Below are 13,445 nucleotides of genomic sequence, written 5' to 3'. Positions count from 1 at the left end.
AATGAAGCAGCTTGTTTCTCTGCAGCTCAGCTTCCTTGGCAATCAAGTGGCATAAGCATAGGTCTTTCACAGAGAATTTCCCATGGACACTTGGAAAGGCTTTGGGAGCACAGGAGAAAAGGCCATGTTTATCCACAAAGTACCTCCCCTGGAGGAGCCCGAAGCCCCTCTGTAGGGTTCTGCCCTGGTGATACAGGCACAGAGTGAGGCCACTGCCAGGTAGACCCATGCTCCAGGAGAAGGTGAGAAACAGCCATGTCCCTCTCTAGAGGGAACTGTCACCCCTCATGCCTTAAATTTCCTGTGTGTAAACAAAGCATTGACCTCCAGGGCTCTTGGGCATCTGTCACCATCAGTCTATTCCATAAGAAAGTGAAATTAAAAAAAACGCAGCTGAAACAGTGTTTAATCCTGCAAAGATTATGATTACATGATTTGAAAAGCAGAGGAGGCTGTTAAGCCCCCAAAGCAGAGGTCTCTACTTGGTTTATAGTCTTATTTTGCCCATAACCTATAGGCAACAGGGCTTGGATGCTTCCAGGATGTTCTAAGAGGCTATGCCAAGGCAGTTTTTAATCTAAAGCTTGATGTCCCAGCTGTGTTTTGACCTAAGGATACATCATTCATTAACCATCAGAAATGGGAAATAGAGAGGTTATAAAAGATGAAGATGATCCCAAGTGAGGATGAAATGCTAGTATGTTACAGAATATTAGAATTCACATTAATCCTGATACACTGGAAATGGACAACAAACAAACAACAAACCTGAATAGGATGCAACATGATTCAGCAAGGACCAGTGCAAAGGTCTAATCTACACACTAGACTCCCTCAAGTCAGTGGTTGCAGGAGGTTCCTAAGAAAGATTCATATCCTACATGGGCTGAATTGTCAGATTTTATCATCAACTACAGAAATAGCTTCAGGTGACAAGTACTCCAGGCTGGTGCTTACAGGAAGGTGGGATGGACCTGACTACAAGTTGAGGTGTGGAAGGCAGACTGTCAGGGCCATGTAAATGAGACAGCCAGCAGCATCCAGGCTCAGCCCCAGAAGTTCACCTCGCAGAAGATAAGAATTAGAGCTAATCCCTTTGCAAACCTCTAACACTGTGCACTGGATCCTCAATGTGTAAAGCTACCAGGTGCCAGGCAGAGCAGCCCTGGTTCAAGAGTTTGTTTGCACTTAACCAGCTTGTCTATCTGGGGTTCTACCATGCCCTTGAGTTTTCCTCCTGTGTAAGAAGCCAGGACAGATCAACTACATGGAAAAAGCCAGAAAGCCTGACCACGCATGGCCTGCCTTGCACCTAGCAGACTGCTCCCATCATATCTGCACAGCTGGCTGCTTCAGCCTGCCCCATCCCTGCAGCCCTCTGAGTGCCAAGGGAGCAGCAGAGCTTCATGGAAATGCCCAGACATCCTCCACTCAACAGGGTTAACAAGAGGTCCTCCAGGCTGTGTTAATAAGCCATGATTCTGCCTTGAAACTGTGAGTACCTTGGAATTGGACAAGGTGCCACACACCACCTGCTCCAGTTCCACGTGACAGCCAGGTATTTGCTTAGAGAGAAACACAAACAAACCCACCCTGGCAAGCTTTGCGCTCTCCTAGAAATTCAAACAAGGTCATCTCCAGACAGAAAGCAGGAGAGTGTGGAACAGTCCTGGGTAAAGCAACTGCTCTGGTGCCTACTCAGGCATCCCCAGCAGCCCACAGTCAGCAGAGAGAAGGTGGCAAGGAGGAAGGAGCAAAGCCACAACGCACCAGCAGGGTATCTGAGCAGCCTGTTCTTCATATGCACTCACAGTTTATTGCCATACTGAGCACAAGATGAGTATCTTTAACACCATGTCTTCTCCTTTTCTGACGCACTGTTCTCCACCACTGACACCTTTTGCAACAAACCACGTAGATTTAAAAATAATATGCAACTTCTGGTCCTGAATGCTCCTGACCTAAGAAACCAGGGTGGTTTTTCCCTCTGGTTATCATTCCTGCTGTCCAGCTGAGAAGAGTTAAAACCCCACACATACTAAGGTGTGCTAAAGAAGGCACCATTCCCACATGTAGGGGCCTGGGGTCTGTCAAGTTCAAAGAGAGCCCTGTGCCCTCTACCTGTGCTGTGATTATACAAGGGAAGCTCTGAAGACAAGGCTACAAATTGTCTATGGCTCCTGTGCTATTCATGAGAAAGGTAAATTCCTATGCAGATGACCAACCTCGCTGTGAAGTGTTCACAGAGTGGAAATTATCAATAAGAATTTCCTTCTGAAGTCATGAGAACTCATACTACCTCATCAGACTATTTATAACAACATCTATAACAAAGAAATGCAATTGTAAAATAATTCAAGGGTGACTTGTATAGCTCTTACCTTCTCAGAGGCTACCACAGCTCTCTTCCAGCATCTCTCCCAGTATGCCCCAATACAAATTCTGGCTATTCTAATTCATCCTAGCACATAACTCTCTGAAGAAACTGTCTCCTGTCTTGATGTTTTCTCTTGCATTCTTACAAGATTTGATGCTTTCTACTCTTCCTCCCCCAGAGCTGACCAGCTTCAGCCCAGAAGCACGTGGAACCTGGTTCACCTCCTGTCCCCATCCTCCCCACCTTCAGAGCACATTGGGAAAGAGCTGCAGAAATGCTCAAAATATCTCCTGAGGTGTCTGAGGAGGAAACACACTGAGTTCACCAGTGAAGTCGCTTCCTTTGTTGCATCTCTGCTCCCTCCCTGAGTCCAGCAGCACTGCGGGCTGTGCCATGCACTGGATCTGCATCCTCCTCTCCTGCCCTTCCAAGCCCAGCCCTTGCTCCTGCCTCTCCACATTCCTGTACTGGTCTTCCCCCATCAATCTCCACTGGTGTACACGTTCTGCCAGCACAGCTTCTGTCTTCCCCATCTGCTGACCCATGCTCCCATGTGCACCTGATCTGCAGGAAACACTTCTCACCCCTGCTATGCCTCTCAGTAGCAGTCTGTCCATCGGATGGAGGGGCTCTGGACACAGAAATATCTCCACAAGGCTAGGAACAAGGACACTGTTTATTTTTACCCAGGACTGAGGTCAGGTTTTGCTCGCCAGAGGTTGTGTGACTATGCCCTGGACCAACCTTCCAGCTCCTTGCTTCCCAGTGTCCAGAGCCACTAACCCTTCTTCTGTGTTACAAACTCTGCCAACAGCAGTCCACAAACTGTCCGCCAAGGAACAGTCTATAAAAGGGTTTAATGCAGATGCCTGCCATAATAAGCACCCAGTACATTGACATGGGAGGCTTTTCTGGCTTATATCCATTCCCAGGGGCTCCCATACTTACATTCACAGCCCAAAGGACATAAAAGGCTCAGTAAGATCTGAAAATTAATCCAGACACATATTATGAAACAACTTTTTACTATTCCCTCTCCACCACGGCTCAAGCACAGGGCTCTTACTTTTCCCACGATGATCTTAAAAAACTTAGCAAAGCCAAACACACACAAAAAAACCCCACAGCCACAGACATCCTCCTCCTCTCTCCCTACCACATACACTGTCCGAAAAGCCTGACATGCATTTTAAAACATCGAGGCCCGATACTGATTTCCTAGAGAGCGGCTGGTCCGTGAAGGAGCACATAGAGCAGAGAGCTATGCCATGGAGGCAGGTTTGAAACCTCCACAGATGGATCAAACTCACAAGGGCTGAGCTCATCCTTCCCAACATTAAATGCAGGAATCAGCTGTCGGATTATTTCACATCACTGTTGGGAGGTTTATCTGACAAAAACCCACTCCAGGAAATAAATCACAGCCTTGTGCTGCAGCTGCCAAGCAGGACGGGGGAGACCACCCAAGCCATGACATCCCCCGACAACCCGCAGCACTGACAGCCTTTCCGTGCTCAGATGTGGGACTCGCCAACTGAAGCATCTCACTTGTCAGTACAGCAATTTGGGAAAGCGTTTACAGATCCAGATGTAGTTGAATGACAATTAACATTGAAGGGCAATTAGCTACAGTAATGTTAGTCCTTCAGGCTGCGTAAGTCTGAACTGTTCAGTAAATACTCAACAGCTCTGAGAGTCATAACCTATCTGCTAAAAAAAAAAAAAAGAAAGAGGCATTTGAAATGCCATGGTAGGATGTGGTGGTTTTGGTACAATTTGGGCACAACTCAAACTCAAATTTCTCAGTATTATGCCCAATTTGATAAAACATACTCTCAAACACACGAAGGCAGGACACCAAAGGGGAAAAAACCCTTCATGCAGCACACAGGGCTGCCAGAGCACATAATAAAGGTCTGAATTTAAGGATTTCCTGGCATTTCTAGCAACTGACCTTAGATAAAAGCGATACAGCACACGTGACTCCTTTTATCACTAGAACACTGAAAGTCAGTGAGGTCAAAAACCTTCCCCAAAGCAAACCAGAGGACAAGGAGGATTACACCAGTTAGGACTGGACTGGCAACAACATCAACTTCCAGCGCTTCAAATTAAATTCCATGCAGGCAATGAATTATGTTTCATCCTCATTCCTACTGATTTAAAAATAGATATATTGCTTTTAATTAAAAAAATTAACTGTAAGTCACATCGGATGGAAGATGGAAACTGAACATTAGGAGAGCAAAGCAGTTGTAGAGTGCCGGTGGCTGACACCCCCAGATCAGACCTGGGCAGACTGGGAGCTCCCCACCAGCCAAGCTGGTGGGCGACACTTGCTCTTCTGCAGCCCAAAGCTGTACCTTTCCTGCAGGCAAAACAAAGCCTCCAGCCTCCTTAACTCACAGCTTTTCATCAACCTTAAACTCACTCGAACAAACTCCTGCCACCTCCCATGGTCTATCATGTGCAAGTCCTCTGTCCTGACTTGTAACGCGCCAAGATCTGTTATTCTTCTCAGCAACTTTTATTTGTACGTGTCCAGGCACTTACAACTCAGCCACTGAGTCATTTAACAACAGCTCTCAGCAGTAATTGCTGAGGGCATCTTGTCCTCGTTTCCTTTGTTTATTCTGTCCTTTATATAAAGCTATAGGCAATCCCCATTTCCCTTGATAACATCAAAAACCAAAGCGAACTTGCAACCCAGGGACTGCTCTTGAGGATCAGGAGTCCAACTTGCTCCCCAAGTACGTGCACTCCGAGTTTCTCTGGCATCACTGCCGCAGCCTGCAAAGGGACGTCACTCCAGATGTGCTGAGCATCAGGGACCTTCTGTGTCCCCAGCAGCTGCTTTGGGTTTAGCCCTGCGAGTCCTTGGGGAGAGCCGCTGGGTGCTGAGCTCTTCCCAAAAGGAGCTGGTTCCTCTGCAGATCATCCCTCGGCAAGCACTCTCTCCCCAGGAAACCAGAGCCTGAGCTCCATTATTCCCTCGGTCCCCAGAATAGTAATACTCCCACACCAGGAAATTATGGACTTTCTTGAGCATTACCATGACCTTTTTGATTTCCATTATGCCTTTAGCTGTCTCCTACCCCTACACTCCTTCTCTAAACAAATCTCAGAGCTGCACAAAGTGTTTCCTGTAAATAATACTCATCTGGCATGGACAAAGGAAAAAAAAAAAAGGAAAAGAAAAAACCCTTTTGCTGCTAGTTCCAGCTTGCAATCGTCCCTCCAGTTAAAATTCCATCTGCTTGACCTGGGAGCCTCGAAGGCAGCATGGGTTTTGAGGGAAATGGAGGGGACAGTTACATGCTCTGGGCATCAGATTTGAGCCTGCCCTACCTGAAATTAAAAGTTCAGGCCACAGAGGTACCTTATATTGTGCTTCAGACTTCTGCAGTGCAATGATCAATGTTAAAGCTTGAGCAAGAACTTCACAAGGAGCCCCTTTCTGCCCAGCACAGCCAGCTTTTTTCACAAATGTAGCAGCACTGAACAAAAATTTTTTTTTTCCCATCCTCCTGGTGCCATCTCACACTGATGCTGGCCTCTGCTCTAGAGATGTCTGAATCCTACCGAGCCCTGCGAGAGGCTAGTTTGTGCACATGACAGTGGAAGTTACCTTACAAGCACAAAGCCAGGATTCCCTTTCGGGCTTCTACAGTGATGGACCAAGCGTCCCATCTCACAGCAGCTGCAAGAAAGGCGTTTGCAAGCCTGTGCTGTCATCTGAGCAATGAGTTACACAGAAGGAAGCAGCTTCCCCGGCAGCCGTGAACCCCCCCCTCTTAAACATAAACCCTTTAAAGGGTCCTTTGAGCCATCCTTGTCACTGGTAAGTCATTGCAGGCCAGTGTGGGAGCAGGCTGACTCACCAGCGACTGTGCCGCTTCTCTCCCACTGCACCACTGCTCGCAGCGTGCGATTTCCACAGGGGAACGAAGGCTGCGCAGCCAGGGCTGCCGAACACGGCTGGTCTTCCTGAGGACACCGGGAGCGGGCAGGAAGGGAAACTCCCCGGTGTGTTGTTAAACACACTGGCATGGCCAGTTAGTATCACCCCAAGGGACAGGTGATCCCACCCGCTCCTGCGTGGCACCAGGGAGCTTACAAAAAGCAAGCAAGGACTCCACACATCTATCCGACCAGTTAAATCGCAACAAATTGCTGCAATACAAAGTCCACTCCTCTTCCACAGACTTTGCCCTGGATTTGGATCCCACCTTATGTTGCAAAATCCAAGACATTTCTTGTCTAAGAGGGGACAGGTTAGCCTCACACAAAAAGCTCCACTCGGTATCTGGCAACCAGCAGCACTGCTTTTGGGAGGGATTCCCCTGCAGGCAGGGAGTTACTCTCTGCAGCAACATTTCCCTGTTCCACATGGCACCACTTCTCCTTCCTCACCCCAGCTGGGCATGGGAAGATGATCAGTGTTTTGGGGAAGCAGATAATCACCCCTTTGAGCCCCACACAGCTTTTTTGTTATTTTCTGCATATGTCTGCCTGTTACGGTTTCTTATTTGGCTTTCTCCACAGGCTGAATTCCCTTGCTTCTCCAAACTATTTCCTAACAGATGTTGAGAAGTTTTGCTACCTGAAGCAAAGCCCTACCACTGCCCACTCACGCCAGCCAAATCTGGCAACGGCGGAGAACCCAACCAAACCCATCATACTGATCCTACCACCCCAGCACAACATGGCACTGCTATAGGAGAATTTTTTCGTAACAAAATTACATCAATCATCATGAGCCATCAGAAACATATGACAGCAGATTGTGTTGACGTTTATGGCAATATATTCTGTCATCATGCGAGTAAAATATAACAATTGTGCTTTTTGATTGGACATCTCATGGTCCCACCTCGTTTTTTGCAGCAAGGAAGCGCAGAGGTAAGTCTGCCAGGACTGATGCCAGCTGCCATCAACAGCTCTTGATATCTGCTAAACCACAGAAACAGATTGTGAGGCCCTGAAGGCAGCTGAGAACGGTCTGTCCGAGGATCAGGGTAATTTCACCCAATCGAGACTCCAACAATTTGTAGCACTCTAGGAAAATTACAGTCTTTGCTACCTACCACAAGAGAGGACATGCATGTTAGAAATCCAGTTCTCTAAAGCACACACGTTTTTCATTTTAAAAGTAATCAAAAGAATTGTTAAAGGTTTTCAGCTGTTAGCCACACAGTGCAGACCTGGGCAATGCTGCCTCTCAGCCACAGCGTTGGCTTGGGAGCACATTCTGCGACACTGCCCTGCTCACACAGCCTTTGCCTCTGCAACACATCATACACCAGTCATTGAGAAATTCGGAGGTGTGGAGACGGAATGCCATGCATATTTTTACCCTTTGTTCCCGCAGTGCTCAGGGCAATGGTACCCATTCCATCTGGGCATCTCTAAATGTTGCTATAGCTCAAGCAACAAACCCGGGGTGAGGAGCCAGCGGGAATGTCAAAGTCCACGTCCAACCGTGCATGCAGAGATGAAGTGACACAGGCAGGGATGGAGCAAGGAACAAACAGCGTGATGCGATAGACAGAGTAGTAAAAAAATAAATGATGGGGCTTGGGGAAGAAAACCCACCCGGCAGAACGCGTGAATGCGAGGAGGCACCGTGGCTGCTGATCGCTGTTTGGAAAGCGTGAGTGTGAGGCACACACTAGTCAGATGCGGTTGTCTGAAACAGTGAGCAAGTGTTCGCCATACAGGAAGCACATCATGCTCGTTTTCTCTTTTCTTTAGGGGTTTAAAGCAAGGACAGGGGGCCATGGATGTTTGGTATCAACCAGCTTTCACATGGATCTGAATGATGCAGATCATCCACACAGCTGGCCAAGCCAACCTGCAGAGCTTTCAGCATCCTGAAAATACGCAAAGCCTTTTGTCTGTGCACCAGCCTCCTGCTATTCTTGGATTATCAAGAAACAAGTTCATTTTGTAGTCCTTGTTATTTTCCTTCCTGCTATTTCAATAACACAAGGTATCGCAATGCAACGCAAAACCACGTTGTGCAAAACTTCCACAGCCTCAGGCAAGGGACCAGTGTTCCTGGAGCAGTTCGCCCCATGAGGGCACTGCCAGCACCACCATTCCTCTTCTTCCCTCTACTCCTGGGCTCCAAGACTCTCTCCTAACCCTTTTCCTTCCCCTTCACATCCCCTACACTTGCACTGACTTTACAAATTCTTCAGCTCTGCCACCAATGGGAAAGGAAGGAAGCCCAGACCAGGCTTCACTGCTCTGCTCAGGTACAGAGACCTGGAAGAGGGAGAAGGCAGGGATGTGGCAGAGCCAAAATGGCATCCTCTGAGCAAGGTAAGCAACAGGACTCAATTGTAAGCAACACGACAATGCAGCACAGAAACTTTTGCCTTAAATAAAAGCAGAGAGACACAGCTCAATAACCAGCATGCTGAGATCTGCAGGGTGCTGCTCCACCACCTGCGTGGCTCCAGTGGTAGCTCTCCCACCAAGCCGTGAGGACACAGGATGAACCAGAACCCCCGGCATTTTTTCCGTTCCTGCTATTTTGCAGAAGCCTTTCTGAAGGCTGATGCATTTACTTACTACACCATCTGTTTGCACAAGCACTACATAGCCATGCCAGTGGCTGTTGTGCCTCTTCATTAACCAGTTTGTTACCAGCTGCAAAACTAAGAAACTGCGAAGTGCTTTGCTCTCGATCCACAGCAGCTAAACAACTTGCAACAGAGACACCACGGACATGCTTCGGCACATGAGGCACAAGCAGGGCTGTTTCACATAGAGATAGCAAGTGGAAATGGGGCGACAGGATAGTTCATTCATCTGAGGCATTGCTTGCACTGAATTCAGGTTCTGAGCAATAGCTTTGAACAGCCACAGACTGAGGATCCAGCTTCTTGTGGTTGACTGCAAATCCTCAGTACAATCTTTTTTTTTTTTTTTTTTTTTATGATAGCTTGTTGGCCCAGCAATACAGGTTTTGGGGAATAAGAGCTAGCTGTGAGTTTGAGCTGAAAAAATGGCTTTTTTATTTTTATGTATTTCAAAACAAACTGTTTTGAATTTCTGTTCAAAATGACAATCTAAAATTAAATGAATGTTTTTGTTGGATCCAAGCGATATTTTTTCCTTGATACTGCAGTTTGCCCAGTGAACTAAAAAAAAAAAAATCAGTCTGAACAACTCTGTTCATTTTTCCATGGCTTAGGCAAACACAAAACCAGTTAGCTGACAGGAGATGGGGTCTGGTTCAGGAGAGAACAATGGGGCTCTGCAAACACCAGGTCATCTCTGCCCCACCCAGCAACTTTTATGACAGTGACATTAAAAGCCATCGAAGGAACCGCACTGGGCCTCTCTCGCACAGTATCAGCCTTAAAAAGATCCTGTGACGCTACAAACCAACCCATCAGAGGACAGAGCTCTTTCCCCAAAGCTTCCCAGTCTAGATAATGCCAACAATTCCAATTTGACTTATATTCTATTGCCCGTGTTTTATAGGGAATCATTTTGCGAGTCATGATATGGGAAAAAAATTGTTCCCAAATCCTAGTATGAGGATCATATCACAGTTCTCTCTGTTACTTCTGCAGTTTTCCCTATAGCCTTAGCTCATATATGAGGAGTTATTTCTCCCTAAGTGCCTAAACAATAAATTAGGAGTCCACAGTTTAGGTAAGGGTGGGTCACACAAAACCACTATGGATAATTCTGGAGGTACTGTAATTAAGGCAATCCTTATTTCAGTGCATGCCAACATCTTACATAAACCTGAAACTGCAAACAGTCCTTGGCCAAAACAATTTGCACCATCCTTGAAAATACCTATAAATCATCGTGTCAATCCTGTCTCTTGCTTCTTTGGCGATGCAACTGTGCTTGAGTAATGGAAAATGACTATTGAAAAATCCTTAAAAAAATAGTATTCCAGGACAAGTATAACATCTCAGAAAAAACTCTCCTTGCCTTAAGCATCTGAAATAATAGACATCCCTAAAGCAAACATGTAAAGGCTGGCTTCAATAGCGGTTATTGCTCATTTTTAACTTGCTGTGTAATATCCCCTTTTCACCCTCTCCCCTCCTCCTACTGCTGCTGCCGGGAAGCTCCAGGAAAAAAAAATTGTTCCTGGGCTGAGCCACACGTGCCCGCAGCTATGGCACAAAGGTCTGAGCCTCTCTCTGCCGGTAAGAGGTAAAGCATCCGAAGGCAGACTCTTTATCCCGACCGCACCTACATGGCCTGGGTCAGAAGTCACAGCAGATGGGTAATGATTTCCCCTGAAGTACTGTAGAAAAATCTTGCTTAGGGTGGGGAGCAGCCTGCTAACAGGAGAGCACCACAGCAGCATTGCTGTGTTCACAGAGCAGGACGGAGCTGGAGCTTCAGCCCTGTGAAGTCAAGTGAGACCCCCCAGCTGGGTTCAGTGGGACCCAGTCCACAGAACAGATCCAGAATATACTGGAGAGGAGCAAACAAGGCCAGCGAGGGATGATCCCTAACCTCAAAAAGTGTTTAAAAGATGCTTATTGTTTCCTTTTGCCATCATTTTCAGGAGTTTCTCAGCCAGGCGCTGTGCCTTTCCAGCCTGTCAGGGGTTGTCAGCAACATGCTTGGGAAGCGCAGTCTTTGCAGCTGAGAAGTCACTTTGTCACCTCACCAGTTTCTCTGGCAGTAGAAAGCTCAGAGGCTCTGCAGCACTCTGTATATCTTACTCATGTCCTGGAGAAGCAATTTGGATTCCCAGTGAAATTCCCCAAAGCAAGTTGCTATCGCTCTTCCCCGGTTTGTAAAACCATCAGATTTATGGGACAAGGAGGGTTGGCTCTGCCCCGCACAGAGGTGGCAGCTCTCCAAAGGCAGTCTCTCCAGCACAGCGGGTGATTCATCGAGTGCCTTTCTGCCCGATGAATCAGTGAGAGGCAAGGCCCCAGCACAGCATGGCCAGGAGCTGCAATGCCGAAAGCGAAGCCTTTGCAACGTGCAAACGAGAGCTGCTCGGAAGAGCCGCCTGTGCTTTTTGTAAGATAGTGGCGGTCATAGTGCAATTATCCTGTTGCTTCAGTGTAGTGCATCCTGGCTAGTGTAATTCTTGTTCTTTTTCCTTAAATAGCTGCAACCCTACCAAGGGAAACCTCAAAGCAGAGTGTTTCCAAAATACAACTGCAGTCCCTTTTGAATTAAAGGTACTGACCAGATGTCAACCAACCTCATTGCAACATCAACTGAAGGTGGATTTGGACACTGCCCAGAGACACATCAGTCATGTCAGGGGCTTTGCAGTGCCACAGCTCCACTCCAACACAATCAGCCCAAAGCAAGCAAAGCAATTATGGACCACTTGGCCTCATCTGCAAGAAGTCATAATATCAGGCCACACAATACTGACAGCTTTTTCTTATGACAGCCAGTTATCTCCAGACCTGTTCTTGCACTGCTCCTGTCTGCTTCCAGGGCTGCTTTAGCTACCGCCTGCACCTCAGGAGGCCTGTACAAATAACACGTTTCCCTACGCACAATGCACAACCATTAATACCCACTTTAATCCATTACAACGTGCTAATAATCATGCTTATGCTTTCTCAGGTTCCCGGCATACAAGCCCTAATAAAACCTCCCTGGCAGTGCATTTAGCAACACTAATGAGAGAAGAGAAATGTGCAAGACAGAAACGTTAGTGATTAATTTTAACAATAAGCAGGCAGCAGCATCACATGGAATTTTCCAAGTGAAGACAAACCCCCAGCTCCTGTGGCTTATGAGCTGAGGCAGAGTCCTGTTGGCCACGATGGGGCTTGAGTGACTCGCATCATGGCACCTACCCCAGCACCCCTGCAATGTGGCCAGACCCGTGACTCAGGACATTAGGAGGAAGCCAGCACAATGACACCACATCCCCATAGCAGCCAGAGCAAAGCCAGGGCAGAACTGGACTTACAAAGCACAGGGTCATGGGCTGGTAGTTGGAGCCAAGCAGAAGTCAGCTACAGAGCAAAGTCTGGAGGAGCTGCCAGAGGCACCCGAGCTTCACAGAGCAATGGACCTTTTGTAGGACTCATCCACTCTGTCGTGTGCCAGCCACTTCTTGGGACCGCTGGCAGGATTTCACAGAAAGCTCAAAGAAATTACATCAATCATGGTTGCTTGCTCCTGTGTTAGGTGGGCTGGGGAAGAAGGAGCCTGTGTGAACCTGCAAGAGTAGAGGGTGCAAACCCCTCGTCCCATGGGGCAAAACTGGAACAGCCAGCATGGGGAGCAGGGAGAGGAGAGTGCCATAGCATGAGCGGATCCCGGCTCTTCCACCCCTGATTTGGAAACCACTCCAGCCCCAAAGGCAGCTGGTGTCACACACAATGCCACCATCCTGTTCTAATTTCAAGCTGCTGCTCGGCACTGCAGCTCACCCCATGCTGGCACAGGTGCCTTCTTAATAAGAAGCTCCATGCCATGCCACCAACACCGAGTTCTGCCTGAACAAGCTGCCTCCCTGGATTTGTTTTTCCTTTTAAGCCTTTTCCACTAATCGACTGGGTTTGTTTATACACAGTGAAACAGCTGCTCACTCCACTACAGAGCCACTTGGAGGGAGAAGGGCTCGTGCAAGTTGTACTTTTGGGGTCTTTTAAACCCTTTTCATTTCCCAGTACAGACACAAAGGGAGAGAGTCGAGAGGAGAGAGAGAGGCAGCGGGACGGCCGCTTGCTCACCTGAGTACGAAGATTTCTTCATGCCGTCGCTTCGAGCTGTGACATAGGAGCGGGAGCGAGGCCGGGCGAGGCGTTGGGGCGAGCGGTCCCCGGGGTGCCGCGGGCACGATCCTTGCGTTGGCGTGGGCAGGGACAGGGAGGGGACGTGCCCTCCACCGCCGCATCCACACGCAGCTCCAGCCGAGGGGCAGCCCAGCGCTCCAATTAATTAGCACACACCTTTCCTAATCTCACACACAGTTATGGGCTGTTCCAACTCTCCTGGCACCGGCAGGGGTAGAGCAGGGCTCAGCCTGCCCGACGGCCGCACGTTATCCCCTCGGAAAACAAATGATCCCCAGGGATTACTCCTGCCAGCTCCCAGC

At 48.1% G+C, this 13,445-nt stretch overlaps 1 protein-coding gene across 1 annotated transcript in view; it reads right to left on the bottom strand.

The window, feature by feature from the left end:
- The window catches only part of SEPTIN9 (septin 9), a 144,003-nt gene extending 130,760 nt beyond the window's left edge, over positions 1-13,243 (bottom strand). Inside the window, exon 1 of the mRNA XM_069798949.1 lies at positions 13,081-13,243. Within this exon, the coding sequence (XP_069655050.1) occupies positions 13,081-13,102 (22 nt within the window). The 5' untranslated portion in view covers positions 13,103-13,243. The remainder of the gene's footprint in view (positions 1-13,080) is intronic.
- Positions 13,244-13,445: the final 202 nt, after the last annotated feature.

Source organism: Haliaeetus albicilla, chromosome 12, assembly GCF_947461875.1.
Source record: "Haliaeetus albicilla chromosome 12, bHalAlb1.1, whole genome shotgun sequence".
NCBI lineage: Eukaryota > Metazoa > Chordata > Aves > Accipitriformes > Accipitridae > Haliaeetus > Haliaeetus albicilla.
Note: the sequence above shows the minus strand (reverse complement) of the source record. Positions and strands in the feature narration are given on the sequence as shown.